Raw genomic sequence first — 20,731 nt, 5'->3', positions numbered from 1 at the left:
TATAGTATGCCTGTAAAGGGGCGCATGTTTCCCGTGTTTAGAACAGTCTGACAGCAAAATGACATTTCTAAAGGAATAAAAGTTATTTAAAACTACTCGCGGCTATAATGAATTGTGGGTCCGGCAATACACATAAAAGTTCATTGATAAAAACAGCATGGGATTCCCCCACAGGGGAACCCCGAACCAAAATTAAGTAAAAAAAATGCGTGGGGGTCCCCCGAAATTCCATACCAGGCCCTTCAGGTCTGGCATGGATATTAAGGGGAACCCCGTGCCAAAATAAAAAAAATGGCGTGGGGGTCCCCCTAAAAATCCATACCAGACCCTTATCCGAGCACGCAACCTGGCAGGCCGCAGGAAAAGAGGGGGGGACGAAAGAGCGCCCCCCCCCTCCTGAACTATACCAGGCCACATGCACTCAACATTGGGAGGCTGCTTTGGGGTAGCCTATGAAGATAAAATTCGCACCGCGCCATAAGAATTCGCATCACACCGCAGTCAACACGCACAGGACCTTTTTTTTTTCTCGCACCAAAGTCGCAACGCATAGATGTGAACCAAAGCCATGGAGTACTATGCTTTTTACATGACCTGCGAATCTGTGTGTTCCTAAACGCATCAAAGCCACTGTAAATTTGCATCAGTGTGAACCCAGGCTAAATAAAGAAGTATGAGAATCTTCACTCAAAAATTGTGTGAGTAGTCACTTAATTTATCCAACCATGTAAAAAACTAATTCCCATCAACTTTTAATACCCAATCATGTGCAAATGCTTTTCATACAATTAAATTGTTGAATTGAATATTTACACAATTTTTGGAGTCCAGATTTTTAGCTAATCAGTCCAACCGACACTTTCTCTGTTAGATATCACGGAGAAGACATTTGGTCCACATGCAAATCCTTATTATATGGCCTTATAAAAATTACAGTGAGACCAACAATTATCAAAAGATGTACTTTGATATGTTATTAGTAAAATGACATTAAAGTAGAGAAGGGATTGAGAAAGATTGACTATAAGAATGCTGCTTCTGCATCCGTGCTTTAGAAAGTACTGAAGTAAAACACAGCTAGATAACTAATGTTTTTAGATGGAGATCAGCAAAGGCAGATTGCATAGGAAGAAGTGGCAGTTACAGTTGGGAAAAAAAATCACAGGCTGCCAAACATTGGCCAGCTTTTATTGAAGTGGTTTAAACCCTTTTTTCTTAAAAAAAAAAAAAAAAGTCTATAGCTGAAACTTTTTAACCTCTTGCCATACATATACTGCATGGCAGAAAAGAGGGTGGCCTTTAACCACTTGCTGGCCAGGAATTTTCTGAAACTTTTTGTTCCACAGATTGCTCCACAGAGGCACTGAACGGGGATCTGCCAATGTAAACAAAGCAGATCCCTGTTCTGTCAAGGGAGTACAATGTGATCGTCTGTTCCTAGTGATTAGGAACGGCGATCTCTCTGTACTCCCAGTCAGTCCACTCCCCCCCACAGTTAGAAACACCTCCCTAGGACACACGTAACCCTTTGATCTCCCCCTAGTGTTACCTGCTTCCCTGCCAGTGTCATTTATACAGTAATCAGTGCTTTTTTATAGCACTGATCGCTGTATAAATATCACTGGTCCAAAAAAAGTTTCCGATCTGTCCGCCTGCAATGTCGCAGTCCCACTAAAAATCACTGACCACCACCATTACTAGTAAAAAAAAATAATAGTAATAAAAATGCCATAAATCTATCCCCGCATCTATCTGATGTGGAAAAATAAAGGATTAACTGAAAGAATTCAACAGGTCTTAAAACTAAGTTTCAGGGGAGGCTCAGAAGAAAAACTGCAGTGTTAATATTACGGACTAACCACATTATATATATTTAATTTTAAATTTGCTCATAGTTGCACTTGAAGATTTGATACAATTTTTAAATGATTTAAATTTAAGGAAGTTATAATTGTATTAAATAACAGTCTTTAATATCTGTCTGGAGATCAGGTTTATTATTTTATAAATTCAAATTTAATAAAGAAGTCTTCATTTAATTGTTACGAAGACCTCTATTAAATTAATTTAACAGAAAAGCTCCACATAGGTTATTTTAAATGTTGGGAACAACTTGGCAGATGCATATTGTTATTACCTGTATGAAGTGCTGGAACTGTGTGTGCAGCAAATCCTTAGCACAAGCCTTGCTTATTTTCCCATCGCTGTCTGCGTATGAATTATAAACAAGCACCATGGTGGCCACGGATTTCTCCAGCTCCGAGCCTTTCCCCAGAGCTAGGTAGGAGACAAGAGAGGAGAGATTGAGTGGAACGGTTGGTTTATAGCATTCTGTTCTTTTGTTCTTTTCAGCCTATAATTATTGCACAAAATCTGTCAGAAAGTTGTCAGTAACAAAAGAACTTGATAACAGAAATTATATTAAAAGTTCTTGCATTATGTAATCTCATTTATTATGGTACTTAATTTTGTTAAACTTGAAATATTGTACAAGAAAATTATGTTTTATATATTCAATGGCATTAAACGTCGGTTTCTTCCAAAAATAAAATTTGGTTGGATTAGGGGGCATTATTTCTATTTTACTACCTACTGAACATCATGGACTTTCTATCGGCAATGGACACAAATGGCATGATTATTGGAGGGTATGCATAAAGGCAACTGTATAAGCATGCCCCCACTTTGGCATTAAAGCAGAGAGCGAGGGCATGCATATAAGTACTGCTGGTAACAATTGTATCATGTAGACGTGCAGTAATGACTGATTTAGATTGTTGGAAGTAATTGCTAATAACTGCAAAAAAATGTTTGTACCTGCTTTTCTATGGAGAAAAGGGAACAATATTTTTACTGCATGGGTGCTGCATCCATCAGCCAGTTAGGTCTAGGTACGTCATTCTTGATGTGGCACCTGCCCAGGTATTGTGACATAATGGCAACCGATCATTTTTACCACTTGACCTCTGGAAGATTTACCCCCTTCACGACCAGGCTATTTTTTGCGATACGGCACTGTGTTATTTTAACTGATAATTGCGCGGTCATGCGACCCTGTACCCAAATAAAATGTATGTCCTTCTTTCCCCACAAATAGGGATTTCTTTTGCTGGTATTTGATCACCTCTGCGGTTTTTATTTTTTGCTCTATAAATAAACAAAACCCGACAATTAAAAAAAAAAAAAATATATATATATATATTTTTGACTTTCTGCTATAAAACACATCCAATAAAACGTGAAAAAACCTAATTTCTCCACCAATTCAGGCCAATATGTATTCTGCTACATACTTTTGTTAAAAAAAAAATACCAATAAGCGTATATTGATTGGTTTGCGCAAAAGTTATAGCGTCTACAAACTATGGGATATTTTTAATTTTTTTTTTTTTTACTAGTAATGGCAGCAATCAGCACCTTATAGCAGGACTACAATATTGCAGCGGACAGTCAGACAATAACTGACACATTTTGGGGACCGGTGACACTAATACAGTGCTAAAAATATGCACTGTCACTATACTAATGACACTGGCTGGGTTAACATTAGGGGCTTTAAAGGGTTAAATGTGTGCCTAGCCAGTGTTTTAATAAACTGTGGGAGGTACTTTTACTAGAAGAAGGCATCTTTGAAGGATCAATGCCTTCCCTACTGACAGAACAGCAATCTGCCTTGTTTACATAAGCAGACTGACGTTTTGCCTGTGTAACGAACGATCACCGGGTGCCGATGGACACGGAGTCCACGGTACCCGCTGTGTATAATCACAGCAGGAGCGGGTCACTGGCGGCACGCCTGCGCACCCCCAACTTGAAAGTGCTGGATCATGTACTAGGTACATGATCTAGCGTAGTAGAGCCGCCTTGCCGCTGTATATCTAAGTGATACGGTTGGCAAGCGAATAATCAGCAAAAGTAAAGGTGCGCATGGGCTGGGCAATACACTGAACAATACAAATATTCACCCGCATTCTGCCTAGCTAGTCAGCACAAAAAAAACAAATTACTGTTTCAACATCTCAGGTTTTTTAAAAAAAAACCTTTACAAAATATTTTTTACTAACCCGAACTATCTGAGCTTTCAACATGAAGAGCCAATTTGCTCTTTCGTGAACTGGTGAAGAGGTCCTTTGGACTTCCAATTATAAGTGAGAGCCCCAATGGGAATTTTTACTCCCAGAGGGGATTATGCATTGGGATCCCTTGTCCCCAGTGTTAAATTTGGCAGCAAATTTCGATTTAGTTTTAGTCTGACTAAATTATCACTGCTTGTCCCCTGTAACATTACTGCCCTGATACGGATTCACCATACTTGATTATTCGATGAGCAGTAAGGGGCAGGGAGACGATGCTCCTAGATGGAGTGCAAATTCCCTCAGAGAACTAGTAAAGGGTCAGAATAACCTCTCTACTGGTTTTCTATGTGTCTGGCAGATTTTTAATATCTGGCAAGTGATTTTTGCTATTCACCGGTGATGACTCTTCAAGCCCAATAGAATGCATGGCATATGTGTTACTAAACCCACAACAGTAAAATCAGTCTGTATATGTAGTAAAGCAGGGGTAGGGAACCTCGGCCCTCTCCAGCTGTGGTGAAACTACAAGTTCCATGAGACATTGCAAGATCCTGACAATCACATGACTCCTAGAGGCAGAGGCATGATGGGATTTGTAGTTTCACCACAGCTGGAGTTCCGAGGTTGCCTACCCCTGTAGTAAAGCATGCTTGTTATGCTCACTGTGGAACCTAAGAGGTTAATCCTCTGTATTGTGTGAAAAGGCAGTTTGATCTCGTCTTCTTTGATCCTCCCCTTCTTTTACTGTCCCCAATCCATCTGCTGATAGTACAGAGCCTTGGGAGCACTCTACAACATGCTCAATTTGGTGTGTAGTGCGAGAGTTTTTTGTTGCATGTGCATGTGCAGGTGCATGTGATCAGCAAGGGGTCCAATTAGCACTATTCAGACAGAGGGTCAGGGGTCATGCAGCCTCATAGGACAGGCTGAGGAGTCAGAGGAGAGTCCTCCTACAAGCTTTAATCAGTGCTCAGCCGGACACTGATAGAAGTCACTAAACTGCTATATACAGTACTGCTGATGAGAAAAGGTATTTAGCAGTTTATATTTACTAAAATAATTACTTTTCCATGTTCTGAGTACTGTGGGAGACCAGATATAGTGAATGCAGGGTCCTGGGTTCAGTAACACTTTAAACTGAGTAAATCTGGAAGGGGCTTAATAAACTACTTATCCACCGATTCCTCACCAAACACAATAGTGTTTCTTTTTGGTTACAACAGACAACACACAGAGTGTGTATTTTTTATGCAAATAACCGTTTATTCAATATTAGAAGGCATTTCCCAAATGTACAATATAAAATGGGCGGTTTGTTTGCCTTGTTAAAGAAGAATCTCAGGTATGGATATGTTTACAGTTTCACATGACATCACTGCCCCAGCTCTCCACTCATCCAATCAGGAAACACTTTGCATTCTTTGAGAATGGCACCCGTGTTGAGTGGGAGACCTTTTGTTTTCATAATGCAGCAGGAAAGCCACTCGGCATGGGAGACCCGGAAGCATGTGGAGTTTAATGTAGAAGTGGTGTTTACTATAGTGATTTCCAGCTTCTAGCGAGATCCCACGGCCACGGGTATGGTATATGAATGGTTGTATGAATAGTTACATTTGTTTGAACTGGATCAATGTAGCTAAAAAAAATCCATACCTGGAATTTTTTGTTTAAAGGAAAGATGTACTGATGGATAAATATTAAAACTGCTATTGGGGTGTACAGTGGGGCTTGGGGAGCGGCAAAGGGAGTATTGGGCAGTAATAATATTATACCTCCCAACAGTCCCGGACTGAGCGGGACTTTCCCGCATTTCTGCTTCTGTTCCGCTGTCCCGCTGTACAAGGGCTTCAACTCGGAGCCCTGAGAACCATCGGAGCGAGCGAGCCATACACACCAGCGATCTGGATCACACTGAGAGGTCACCCATGTGACATGCCTTTATCCATTTCTCCTTTGTGAGTTGCCACTTTTTATTTATCAATAAATCATGTACTTTATATGACCTACTACACTCAGATGAGCGCTGCTGTGTCTCTCTGCTTTATTGAAACTGATATTGCAGATCTAAAAAAAATGACATGTATCTGGCTGTCTCTGGGCTCAATCGCTCAAGACACTGACCTAGACCAAGCATACAGATTATGAAAGTCACATAGAAGTCAGTTTATCTCATGTGCATACTTGTTATGAGCCATTGACTAAGAAAATACTGAAGCCACGGGATAATTATGACAACCGAATAACTAGCATGATCAAAAGCAGAGATCAGTGGTCAGTAATGCTTTCTCACTACAGGTTTCCTTTAAATGCGTAGCATACGTTCCATGAGCTGTTTGAGGATCAGACCCACCTTTGATAGAGGCCAGCTGTTTGGCGATTGGGATTGTGTTGCTGCATTATATGAAAGAGAAAAGAAAGACATCAAAGTGAAATATGAAAATCTGAATATTGGTGTTAATTTAAATTCATGAATCTTTTTATTTTCTGCCGTGATATATGAGAAGAAATTGAGACATGACAGGCATCAAACCCCATGTCTGAAGAACATATCGTTAGAATTAAACTTGTGTATTTTTAGATGATATTATATCTTGTCATACAATGTATTACTCATAAATTGCTGTGTGGGAATTAAACATTACTTTTCATTTTTCTTTTGTTTGAAACTAGACATCCATGAAAAGGTATTCTGTACATCCATCTGTATTTTAAAGGGGAACCAATCATATATTTGGCACCAGTACTGTAAAGTTTCACATTCAAGGGGTGGGTTTGTAATTGTCCCTTTTAAATTAATGGTGTATAGTCCAACCACAAACAGTATATCATAACATCTATAATATATCCTAAGTTGGCTCAATACAAGCACACATTATATGTAAGATACTGGCTTAAAGCTTTTAATTCATTATTGTAATAAAGTGGTAAAGTAAAGACAATCTAAATACTAAATACTAAAATCTCATGCAAACTTTAACATGGTGATGTAATTTAAAAATAACTTTTGAACACACGCACATATATATATATATATATATATATATATATATATATATATATTTTTTTTTTTTTAAATCTGCAGCTTTAATAAAAAATAATATTTAGTGATCCGGCACTTCCCGTTATAGGATGACAACTCTCTGTCTCCTAATTGTGCTCCTGCGTTGTCAGTGTCACCCTGTCACATAGATTTCTGATGGAAACCCAGCTTTAATAACGTTTATTTGTGTTGAGCACTGTTAAATTGTTTCTAAATGTAGCAGTGTCGCTGAGTGTAGTAGTTCCACTCGTCACCCTGCTCAGCCAGGCATTCACTTCCAGTCACACGTTGACAGGCAATAAACAGTCCTTGAGCTTGTTTTTGTTGTTTTTATTGAGGGGATTTAGCTTGGATGGGAAAAGGGATACAGGATGCCCAGATAATTGATCTTGTTAAATTGAACAAAGGATTTTGGATCCATATTGGCAGTCTCTAAAGCTCCTTACTCCTCCAGCACATCACTTGAGTCAACTCCACATTCTCTACTGCGCAATCTTAGATTCCAGTCACAGTTAGCACATGGTTAGGCCTCACTCTAAATAAGTCCCAACTGTTCAATATCTGCCATTTGCTGGCAAGGGTCTGAAGCCCCCTTTGGTGTAGCAACCAATAGCGATGAGAAGGTACTTTTGTGCTAACTGAATCTTGGTGGATTACTGATCCCAGAAAGTCCAGGTACAAGTCCTGCCAACCCTCCTGGCTGCAGCAACTTGACTCTAACACTTGCGTCATCAGAGTCTCTCCCTCTGGCTTCACATCCAATCCTGGCATGTCTCTCCCAGAGCTTCTCACTGTGCCTGTCACTCACCGACCCCAAAATGGATCCCTCCTAGTGACTTGCACGGCAATTCTCCCCGCTGTCCTCTTCCTGCTCCTGTTCAGGACACCCTGAGATAGCGTTGTATGAAGGGGTTCCTTCCCAGCTCCCAAGCTACAGGCCCAAGGTCAACCCCCCCCCAAGAAAGGGGGCTTCCTCCAAGGCCACAACAGCCTAACATAACACTCCATCACTAGTTCTTCCACCTGACAACAACTCCTCCCACAGCAGGCTGACCATGAGTATACTGTACAGTGGGGACGGAAATCATTCAGGCCCCCTTAAATTTTTCACTCTTTGTTATATTGTAGCCATTTGCTAAAATCATTTAAGTTCATTTTTTTTCCTCATTAATGTACACACAGCACCCCATATTGACAGAAAAACACAGAATTGTTGACATTTTTGCAGATCTATTAAAAAAGAAAAACTGAAATATCACATGGTCCTAAGTATTCTGACCCTTTGCTCAGTATTTAGTAGAAGCACCCTTTTGATCTAATACAGCCATGAGTCTTTTTGGGAAAGATGCAACAAGTTTTTCACACCTGGATTTGGGGATCCTCTGCCATTCCTCCTTGCAGATCCTCTCCAGTTCTATCAGGTTGGATGGTAAACGTTGGTGGACAGCCATTTTTAGGTTTCTCCAGAGATGCTCAATTGGGTTTAAGTCAGGGCTTTGGCTGGGCCATTCAAGAACAGTCAGTGAAGCCACTCCTTCGTTATTTTAGCTGTGTGCTTAGGTCATTGTCTTGTTGGAAGGTAAACCTTCGGTCCAGTCTGAGGTCCTGAGCACTCTGGAGAAGGTTTTCATCCAGGATATCCCTGTACTTGGCCGCATTCATCTTTCCCTCAATTGCAACCAGTCGTCCTGTCCTTGCAGCTGAAAAACACCCCCACAGCATGATGCTGCCACCACCATGCTTCACTGTTGGGACTGTATTGGACAGGTGATGAGCAGTGCCTTGTTTTCTCCACACATACCTCTTAGAATTAAGGCCAAAAAGTTCTATCTTGGTCTCATCAGACCAGAGAATCTTATTTCTCACCATCTTGGAGTCCTTCAGGTGTTTTTTAGCTAACTCCATGCGGGCTTTCATGTGTCTTGCACTGAGGAGAGGCTTCCGTCGGGCCACTCTGCCATAAAGCCCCGACTGGTGGAGGGCTGCAGTGATGGTTGACTTTCTACAACTTTCTCCCATCTCCCAACTGCATCTCTGGAGCTCAGCCACAGTGATCTTTGGGTTCTTCTTTACCTCTCTCACCAAGGCTCTTCTCCCCCGATAGCTCAGTTTGGCTGGATGGCCAGCTCTAGGAAGGGTTCTGGTCGTCCCAAACATCTTCTATTTAAGGATTATGGAGGCCACTGTGCTCTTAGGAACCTAAAGTGCAGCACACGTTGTTTTGTAACCTTGGCCAGATCTGTGCCTTGCCACAATTCTGTCTCTGAGCTCTTCAGGCAGTTCCTTTGACCTCATGATTCTCATTTGCTCTGACATGCACTGTGAGCTGTAAGGTCTTATATAGACAGGTGTGTGGCTTTCCTAATCAAGTCCAATCAGTATAATCAAACACAACTGGACTCAAATGAAGGTGTAGAACCATCTCAAGGATGATCAGAAGAAATGGACAGCACCTGAGTTAAATATATGAGTGTCACAGCAAAGGGTCTGAATACTTAGGACCATATGATATTTCAGTTTTTCTTTTTTAATAAATCTGCAAAAACGTCAACAATTCTGTGTTTTTCTGTCAATATGGGGTGCTGTGTGTACATTAATGAATAAAAAAATGTACCTAAATGATTTTAGCAAATGCCTGCAATGTAACAAAGTTTGAAAAATTTAAGGGGGTCTGAATACTTTCCGTTCCCACTGTATTTAAGGCCCCTTTTTACACAGGCCGGATCTATTTCTCAGCAGGGGTTCTGTCTGTTGATTCCCTGCTGAGCAGAGTGGGCGGATAACAGGTCGGCGCCTGTTCTGCTTATGCTGATGATTTTAGCAAATGGCTGCAATATAACAAAGAGTGAAAAATTTAAGGGGGTTTGAATACTTTCTGTCCCCGCTGTATATAGGAGGCCTGCCCACTACCAATCCTACTTGGGGATTGGTCAGGGCTCCCAGATACACTCCATGCCACTCCAACCCTCTGCCCTGCCTCTTTTCCAGAACCTTCCAGAAACAGAGGAGGCGCCAAAGAGATTAAGTACATGTCAGTCACCTGCTGCTACTCTCAAAACCACTCCCAGCCCCCACATCAAAAACAAACAGGCCTAGTTCACAGCTAGGCCTCCCTAAATTTACCTGCACTGACTGTAAAAACAAAACCACAACCTCTAGCACAGTGGTTCTCAACCTTCCTAGTGCCTTGACCCCTTGATAAAATTTCCCAAATTGTGGGGACCCCTAACAGTAAAATTATATTTGTAGCATGGATTGTCAGCACCCAAGGCAAGACAAGTAATTTGCGCCCCTAACCCATGGACATTTAGCGCTCCCTGAGTCCTTTTAATGGCAACTATAATCACAGGTAGTGTAACTCACTGTGCCTCCGGCTTCACTGTGTCTCCGAATTTGTGATGTCTCATAGTAGTGACACCTATGCCGAAATCAGGAGATAGGGTCTCCTCCAGCCCCTCCCACTTCAATTTCCTCACCAGTCAGCTGACGTCTAGTCTCTGCCCCCCCAGCCATGCCGTGAACTGAATGGGTGCCTGCGAAGAGGCTGAGTGGGCAGCCACGGGCTCCAGGAACAGCCCAGCTGGGCGGCCACAGGCTCCAGGGATAGGCTGGGAGAGTGTTGCGGGCTTCAGGAACAGCCCAGCATTCGTTGACCCCTGGCAAATCATCATTCGACCCCCAATGGGGTCCCGACCCCCAGGTTGAGAACCATTGCTCTAGCACATCCTACCTACATGAGGTAGAGAGTGCTACATAAAGGTACATGTCTTTTTTTTTACAAAAATAACAAACATGTCATACTTACTTGCTCTGTGTCATAGTTTTGCACAGAGCAGGCCCAATCTTTCTCTTCTCATGTCCCCCGCCGGTGCTCCTGGCTCCTCCTCTCCACCCATTTCCCTCAATAGGAAGCCGCTTCCTATTGGAACATTTGTGGGGCTAATTCATGTGCCTGCGTCCATAGATTATGGGTTCAAGGGTTTCCCAAACTGGTACATTTCTGCAAATTATGCAGAACTACTTTCAATAATCAGGCCCCTTTTGCCACCTGTAGAATGTGATCATTGCACACAAATGTTTTTCAGCTCTAATGGTAAAGTGGGGAGGCTGGAAAAAAAATCTGCTGTCACACAATGATAGACCTCCAGAAATAGGATTCAGGACAGGAAGATAACCTCATGTACAGGATAAATTATTATTATTGGCCACCCAAAACTAAGCCCAGGTTTGCACTAACACTGAAGAGAACAGAGGCACAATAATGCCCCACTATAAAACACAGCATGTAACCACAAGAAAATATTGAATATATAGGGAGAAGACCTCAGCTCAGAACTGGTAGATTTTGACACTAATCTTTCAGGTGCTGGATAAAGTAAACCTGATGCTATAATTAAGTGGACAGAAAGTGTGCAAAAAAATAAAAATAAATGGAAAGTTTGTCATTTTCCCGAACCTTGTGGCAAAATATAAAATATTCCTTGGACTCAACATGCTTATCAGCAAATATCTTGGAGTGTCTACTTTTCAAAAAGGGGTCATTTGGGGGAGTTTGAACTGTCCTGGCATTTTATGCACAATATTAAAAGCTTGGCCCAACACATCACCCACTCTTCTAACCACTTGAAGACAAAGCCCTTTCTGACACTTTTTGTTTACATGGAAAAATATTTTTTTTCTTTTGCTAGAAAATTACTTTGAACCCCCAAATATTTTATATATTTTTTTAAAGCAAATGCCCTACAGATTAAAATGGTGGGTGTTGCAAATTTTTTTTTCACACAGTTTTTGCGCAGCGTTTTTTCAAATGCAATTTTTTTGGAAAAAAAACACTTTTTTTTCATTTTAATGCACTAAAACACACTATATTGCCCAAATGTTTGATGTAATAAAAAAGATGACCTTATGCCGAGTACATGGATACAAAACAGGACATGCTTTAAAATTGCGCACAAACGTGCAGCGGCGACAAACTACATACATATTTAAAAGCCTTTAAAGGTTACGACTTTAGATTTACAGAGGAGGTCTACTACTAAAATTACTGTCCTCGATCTGACATTCACGGTGATACCTCACATGCATGGTGAAATTGCTGTTTACATACGACAGGAGACCGACGCTTGCGTTCGCCTTTGCGCGTGAGCACAGGGGGACAGGAGTGTTTTGTTTTTTTATTTATTTATTATTTATCTTGCTTTTTTTTTTTAATCAGTTTTTATTTGTTATCTTAAGAAATGTAAATATCCCCTATGATAGCAATAGGTAGTGACAGGTACTCTTTTTTGAAAAAATTGGGGTCTAATAGACCCTAGATCTCTCCTCTGCCCTCAAAGCATCTGACCACAGCAAGATCGGTGTGATAAAATGCTTTCCCAATTTCCCAATGGCGCTGTTTATATCCGGTGAAACCTAAGTCATGAAATACTCGTAGCTTCCGGTTTCTTAGGCCATAGAGATAATTAGAGCTGTTCTGGTCTCCGATCAGCTCTATGGTCAGCTGGCGGAACCACCGGTTGCATTCTCGGGTTCCCTGGTGGGACAGGAGAGCCAGAGAAAACCATTGAAGATGATGGGGGGAATGTTCCCTCCCACTGCTTGTAAAAGCAGTCTAGAGGCTAATTAGCCACTAGGATTGCTTTTACATTAAAGCTGACCACTGGCTGAAAAGAATAATACCGAGATGATACCTAAACCTGCAGGCATCATTCTGGTATAACCACTCAAAGTCCAGCAACATAGCAGTACATTGCTGGTCCTTGTTGGGAATATATTGTAATGTTCTTTTTTTCATGCAGCCTGTGGGTATGCCCACCATTAGATTACCGCCCTTCATCCATCCATTTCTAATGATGGGCATACATGCACCATTTTTTTTAACTGTGGTGGTGAAATCACCTCTTACGGCGCAGGAGTCGCTGATTTATGTATCATAACAGCAAATGCTGTTGCTGTCAAGATAAATAAATCAATGCTGCAGCTGAATGGTGAAGCTGAAAAGCAAACAATGGTAACAATAAAACATTAACTCAATAAAACAACTTACTTTTTTATCGCAATCTGTGCCTAAAAAATATATACTAAAGCATGGGGCAATCCACCCCTAATGTTTGGAGCAAATCGGCCCTCCACCCCTGCCCCCATGCTTTGGCATATATGCTTTTTTTTTTTAACTGTGGTGGTGAAATCACCTCCTACAGCGCTGGAGTCACAGCTTTACGTATCATGGGAGCAAGCGCTGTTGCTGTCAGAATAAATAAATCCATGCTGCAGCTGAATGGCATACCTGCTAAGCAAATGATGGTTGACAATAAACAAAGTAACATTACATAACAACAGTAAGATATACCATACCTGCAAAGCAAATACAATAAAACACAGTTAAAAAAAAAAATTACAGTTCTAAAATACAGTAAATAGAGAGAGAACAATAGATATAGAACAATGGAGAGCGAACAATAGAGCAGACAATAGAGAGCGAACAAAAGAGAGAGAACCATAGAGAAGGAAGAAAGGTAAAACAAGAACTCTTTTTGGCTTTTTGTTTATTTTTTTGTGTTTTTTTTATGTTTTTTATTTTTTATTTTTATTTTTTGCACTTTTATAAACTGTAACTGTAAATGTTACAGATTAGGGTCTCTCAAAATGTGATGGCCATCTCATCTTTCGAGACCCTGTGTAAGCGTGCCCTAGGACTGTGTAGTGCTGTACCCTACGCTAATACTCCACTAGTGTGTGGTAGCATTTAAAACAGTCACCGATGCAGAGACCAGGTTGGTCAGGACAGGAGGGACAATAAAAGCGGGTTTTGCCTAAATCCGTGTTTTCTGCAGACATGACATCTTCTTTGGGGTGTTCTTTGGGCAGGGGTAGCAGGGAGGAGATACGAAAAATGCATCTCATGCAGCCGGATCACTGCATTTGCGTTGGGAAGTTGGGCCACAGCACCATCTGTGCCAATTTCACAATCAAAAAGGTGACTAAAAAGTGGCACGCTTGTGTAATAATTGTCCACATATAAGTGGTACCCCTTTCCGAATAAGGGTGACACCATGTCCCACACAATTTTACCAGCGCTCCCTATATAGTCTGGGAAGTTCTCCGGCTCCACTTGACTATCTCTTCCCTCCGTAAACCATAAAACTATATGTATAGCCTGTTGCCCTGTTACAGAGCTTATACATCTTGACCCCATATCTGGCACGCTTGCCGGGAAGATACTGTTTGATAGACAAGCGGCCAGAAAATTTAATCAGGGACTCATCAACGCAGACAACTTGATCAGGAGTAAACAAGGCTGCAAACTGTTGGTTGAAGTGGTTTACGAGGGGCCGAATTTTGTAGAGCCGATCAAATCCAGGGTCACCCCGAGGACGACAGAGTTCATTGTCGTTGAAGTGCATAAAACACAAGATCTGTTCATATCGTGTCCTGGTCATGCAAGCAGAGAACACGGGCATATGATGAATTGGGTCAGTGGACCAATATGACTGCAACTCACTTTTTTTAGTTATGCCCATGAGGAGGGATAGGCCCAGGAAGGTCTTAAATTCGGAAACCGTAATAGGTTTCCAATCTCTGGCAAGGGCCAACTGGGGATTAGCGGCAATGAATTGACCAGCATACAAATTGCCTTGGTCCACAATAGATCTATAGAGATCTTCCGTGAAAAACAGCAAATAAAAATCAAGTGATGTAAAATCAACTGTTTCCACCTGAATTTCGGGTTGGCCAGTGAATGGGGGAAGTATGGGCGCTGCAGAAGTGGTGGGCTCCCAATTCGGATTGCAGCGGGAAGGGCACTATGCGCTTGACGGGCCTGTGTTTGTCTTCTTGGTGGCTGCGGGACACTACTTGTGCTAGCCACCGCACCAGTTTGAACTGCACTTATGGGACTCACCACATCACCAAGTGTTACTGCAGTGCTGGATGTACGACCAGAATGTACTAGGCCGCTGGTGCTTGCCAGTTCACCAGAAGGATGAGCGGCACTAGTACTGGCTCTCTGCTCCATATGAGAGCCCTGCGGTTCTTTCACTTTAACAACAGCAGACGAACGGGGTCAGGTACACCTGACCTTGGCAGAGAACACTACTCCGTCGTCAGAGCTATCTGTCAGGGTGCTGCTGCTGTCTACCGGTTTGTATTCTGAGCCTGAATCTGACAAAGCCTGAATCTGACACTATGGTAACTCCGCCGGTACCATACTTCAGTAAATTATTAGTGAAGTATGGTAAAAGTAATCCTCAGTGCCTGCAATTTACCTTCACACCTCTTATGCCACTGCCTGCTCTGTAACTGACCCTGGCTTCTTATTCGACCACGCTTCTGCCTGCTGATTCTGTACATACCTCTGCCTGATCTGGAACTGACCCTGGATTTTTATTCGACCACGCTTCTGCCTACCGCTTCTGTACATACCTCTGCCTGATCTGTAACTGACCCTGGACTGTTATTCGACCATGCTTCTGCCTACTGCTTCTGTACATACCTTTGCCTGATCTGGAACTGACCCTGGACTGTTATTCGACCACGCTTCTGCCTACCAATTCTGTACATACCTCTGCCTGATCTGGAACTGACCCTGGACTGTTTGACCATGTTTTTTGCCTGCCTCTTGGACTGATCTTGTACCCTGCTACTGGACTAGTGGGATTCAACATAGGGATCTCACATATGTGAGGGGCTCCAGAATTGTTTTTCTGGTTGAAGAAAACAATTTTTTTGTTTTCTCATTCCTAGATTAGGGTCTGGAGACTCAGAGGCTTCAAAGAGATTTGGGTGGGAGAAGCCTCTACCCCCGTCCCCATTCTGTCCTGAATGAGGCCCTACTTCTGCCTGCTGCCTGTAGGACTTACTGCCATCATGCCTCTGCCTGTCTCACTGACCACACCACATGGACCATATCTCTGCCTGCACTGACCCTGGACTGTATATGGACAGTATCCCTGCCTGCTGCCAGGACAAATGTGTTCGCTGTTGCTGACCAAGTCCCTGCCTGCTGCCTGGACCAGTGCTATCCTCCTGTGAACAACTGCGCTACTAAAACCACAGGTAATCTTTTGTTTACCCTTTGATCAGCATAATGTATTTTGGCATGTAATTCTTGGTATGTGCATGCTATGTGTCCCTGGAACACCTGACGGTGTTCCTTGCATGTTGGGCCTCTGTTTGTTGCCAGGCTATGTAAAAGTCTCACACATTTGGTATCGCCATACTCAGAAGGAGTAGCAGAATGTATTTTGAGGTGTCATTTTTGCTATTTAAATGCTATGTGTTGGAAATATCTTATAAACGGACAACTTTGTGTAAAAAAAAAGAGCTTTCCTTTTTTTTCCCACATTTTCCAAAAGCATCTGGAAAAAAAATTAACCGTTCAAAAGACTCATTATGCCTGATTATACGTTGGGATGTTGGCTTTCCAAAATGGGGTAATTTTGTGGGTGTTTCCATTGTCCTGGTGCTCCAGGGCCTTCAAAATTGTAATAGGTGGTTGAGAAATTAGATGTGTAATTTATGCTCCTAGAATGACTGAAGGTGATACTTCAATGTTGGGCCTCTGTATGTGGCCAGGCTGTTTAAAAGTCTCACACATGTGGTATCGTTATACTCAGGAGGAGTAGCACAATGTATTTTGGGGTGTCACTTTTGCCATGTAAATGCTATGATTTGGAAACATCTTATAAACCGACAACTTTGTTAAAAAAAATGCGTTTTCATTCTTTTTCCACATTTTTCAAAAACTTCTGGAAAAAAATGAACTGTTCAAAAGACTCATTCTGCCTCACAGATTATACGTTGGGGTGTAAGTTTTTCAAAATGGGGTAATTTTGTGGGCGTTTCCATTATCCTGGTGCTCCAGGGTCTTAAAAAATGTAATAGTTAGTCAACAAGTTAGATGTGTAATTTATGCCCCTAGAGCACCTGATGGTGCTCCCTGCATGTTGGCCCTCTGTATGTGGACAGGCAGTGAAAAAGTCCCACACATGTGGTATCGTCATACTCAGGAGGAGTAGCAGAATGTATTTTGGGGTGTCATTTGTGGTATGCACATGCCATGTGAGAGAAATAACATAATAATGACAATTTTGTGGGAAAAAAAAATCTTAATTTTGCAAAGAATTGTGGGAAAAAATGTCAACTTGCAAAAAAACTCACCATGCCTCTTACTGAATAACTTTGAATGTCTACTTTCCAAAAAGGAGTAATTTGGGGGGCATTCGTCTCAAGAAATCAGATAGGCCGCCAGTACATCAGATATGATAATTTTTTTATGATTTGCATCATAGCTTGTAGACTCTAATACTTTCACACAGACCAAATAATATCCACTAATTTGGGTTATTTTTACCAAAGATATGTAGCAGTATAAATTGTGACCAAAATTTATGAAGAAAAAAGACTAATTTGAAATTTTACCGCAGAAACTAAGAAAAATGCATTTTTTTTATTTCTATTTATAGCGCAAAAAATAAAAAACCCAGTGGTGATCAAATACCACCAAAAGAAAGCTCTATTTGTATGAAAAAAAGGGACAAAAAAAATTATTTGGGTATAGTGTTGCATGAGTAATTGTCATTCAAAGTGTGAGAGCGCTGAAAGCTGAAAATTGGTCTGGGCAGGAGGGGGGGTTTAAGTGCCCAGTAAGCAAGTGGTTAATGAATTTACAACATTTAGCAACATATTGCTACACTTAGAGGCGCCTCAATTCTCTTTTATACTCTGTAGCTCCTGCTGGATTTTGCTTCTATTCCCCTTGTAGAGGCTTCCAATTTGTGGATGGACATTTTATGGTTACACAACCTGGTCACATTGCTATAATCTTTTTATATGGACTATAAACTGAAGGACCTATGATGGTTGTGGAACGAATCATTTGAGTTTCCATTATTTCTTATGGGAAAATTCGCTTTGATATACAAGTGCTTTGGATTACAAGCATGTTTCTGGAACGAGTTATGCTCACAATCCAAGGTTTTACTGTGTGTATATATATATATATATATACATACATACATACATACATACATACATACACACACACACACACATGCATATATAAATAATAAAATATTAAATCCAGTGGTTCCCACTGCACACAGCAAAGCCTTTTAGTACATACAGTTGAAAAGAGAGCGCGGCATTCACGGGTCTTGAGAGGTGAACGCACAGTGAAGATTTCATTTTGATGTTTCGATGAGGCACAGGGTCCTGAGGAAGACTAGCCTGTGCCTTGTCAAAATAAAATCTTCGCTGTGCCGCTCTCTCTCTTGGGCTATATACTGTCTATATATATATATATATATATATATATATATATATATATATATATATATATATATATATATTCACATTCATATATCCACACATATAAGTATCTACAGTATAGTATATATATATATATATATATATATATATATATATATATTTATTTATACAGTATTTATACACAAAACGGCTATAAATGTATTTCAAGAAAATGCTCAGATTTTTCTCTGGAAGTAAATCATATGTTCCTCAAGCCATGAATAGCTAACTCAAATAAGTAACCTATGCCTGTCACTCAAGGGATGCCTATTGGGACTCTGAGATCTGATTAGCTAGTGGTACACCTCCGAATATATATAATATAATTATGAAGATATCCTTTGTGGTAGCGTATAAGCCACCCTCCCAGTAATGAAGACTTAACCCCTACATTACCTCTTTGGCATGTTTCTGAGTTGGTGCGTTCCTTGGGATCTAATGGAAATTCCTCTACGCTGCAGCAGGATAAATCATAATTACGTCTTGGGTTTTTTTTTTCCTCTGCCTGATTTTTTGTTGACTTGGTAATTTTGCTAAGCAACTGCTGCTTCAGAAAACACGGACTGAGCAAAGTGTACACAGCGGCATTAATTATATTTACTGAACGTGTCCAAGGTTTATTTAGCTTTGTCTAAGAAGAAAAGCTGCCAATGGTATACAATGTTCATGGTAAGAGCCAGCTAAAGGTGTGGTAATAGTCATTTGTCTGACTGTGAGGTAACTGCTGAAGAATGCATTGTTATTAACAAATAGGAATAAATACATTTAGTACAGTTCAAGTCAAGCTGGAGAACTATGGATTAGTTAAGGTTAGCTTCAAGTAGATTAGATTTTATTTAATAAACTATCAATGGAAACATACCATTGTTAATGTAAATAAGAATTGATGGAACAGCTTTAGTTTTGTGAATGGCTAAGTGAGATGTAGTTTTCTGGCTACCATAACACCAGTTAGAGATGGTAGATGGTATTCAAGCATACAGCTATTCTCTAATTGTATTTTTATATTATACCTGTTATTAGGGATCCCTGTAGATATTTATAGTGGAAATTACACCAAAAATAAATCTTTCATCTCCTTCCTTCCCGCTTCCCCCTTTCTAAAATATATATTTTTTTAATTTTATAGCTAATAATCAAATAAGCTGGACTAAGGAAGAGCAGAACACCACACTTCAAACAAAATACATTAATATTACATTATTGATTATATTGGCTTGAACCTTTGTATCTGTTAAACTTTATTTATCATCATATCTGTTTTTTGGATCGTTTAGTGGCTCCTTTAGATTTCCTTAATCGTGGCCTAGGCAAGGTTGACATGTATTTTCCCCTCCCACTGCCTCTGGGGATAACCCATATCCCAGGAGGCTGTAGTCTCCATTCCCCAAGAATTCCCGCAGTATCTTGCTCCTGGCACTGGATAGAGAGATCTGGTGGAGAAGAGGAGAAGAGAACAAAGCAGGATCACTGCTCTTGTAATAGGTTTATGCTGCAACAACAAGCACCAAACATAATGATGATAGAGAGAATCATTTTTATCGGAAGGTGCAGGGTCTGCTTTAAAATAACTCTTTCTTGTTCCAAGAAACCACTACCAAATTTTAAAGCTTAACTCCGAGCAAAAATAACAAATTCAAAGCAATGATCTAATACTGAGTAATAGTTCCCTTAAAGTGATATTAAACTCTCAGTTTTAAGACACCTTCAGTAGCTGATATAATGAGTATGCAGCTTTATCTTATGATCGTTTTCTGTCTTCCAGTTGGTGTCATGACTGTTTCCCCAGAATTCCCGTTTCACAGTTGGTCCTTTCTCTTGCAGCATCCTGTGGAGCCACTCTTGCATGCAGAGACTAGAGTTATGTGCCCCCGCACTGTGTGCATCAATAGAAACACACAGCCCCATAGCCTAGGATAGAAAAGCACTCTACTGCTCCTCCCTCCTCCTAGCTAACAGACTGGCTGGAGACTACACTGCCTACTGTTAACTCTTTACACTGAAGACTAAAAGTTCATGGAAGCAGCACTGGTAGAGCAGAAGCCATTTGCATTGAAAGTTGCAAACTACAGTTGCTGGGGTGAAAAATTCTAATAAATTGCTGGGGAATGTTTATTTTGTTGTGCTCAATGTGTTAAACTAAAAAGTGACAAACTCAATAGGGATGATTCACTAAAATTGGAGAGGGCAAAATCTGGTGCAGCTGTACATGGTAGCTAATCAGCTTCTAACTTCAGCTTGTTCAATTAAGCTTTGACAAAAAAAACTGGAAGCTGATTGGTTTCTATGCAGAGTTGTACCAGATTTT

The 20,731-nt window shown here is 40.8% G+C and overlaps 1 protein-coding gene across 1 annotated transcript in view; it reads right to left on the bottom strand.

Moving 5' to 3' along the window:
- SNTN (sentan, cilia apical structure protein) overlaps positions 1–18,963 on the bottom strand; it is a 29,655-nt gene extending 10,692 nt beyond the window's left edge. The window contains exons 1-3 of the mRNA XM_073592172.1: positions 18,820–18,963; positions 6,427–6,467; positions 2,138–2,277 (exon numbers count right to left, since the gene is read on the bottom strand). Coding sequence (XP_073448273.1) covers positions 2,138–2,277; positions 6,427–6,467; positions 18,820–18,830 — 192 coding nt within the window. The 5' untranslated portion in view covers positions 18,831–18,963. The remainder of the gene's footprint in view (positions 1–2,137; positions 2,278–6,426; positions 6,468–18,819) is intronic.
- Between the last annotated feature and the right edge of the window lie 1,768 nt (positions 18,964–20,731).

This window comes from Aquarana catesbeiana, linkage group LG07, assembly GCF_042186555.1.
Source record: "Aquarana catesbeiana isolate 2022-GZ linkage group LG07, ASM4218655v1, whole genome shotgun sequence".
Classification (NCBI taxonomy): domain Eukaryota; kingdom Metazoa; phylum Chordata; class Amphibia; order Anura; family Ranidae; genus Aquarana; species Aquarana catesbeiana.
This window is presented reverse-complemented; position numbering and strand designations above follow the sequence as displayed.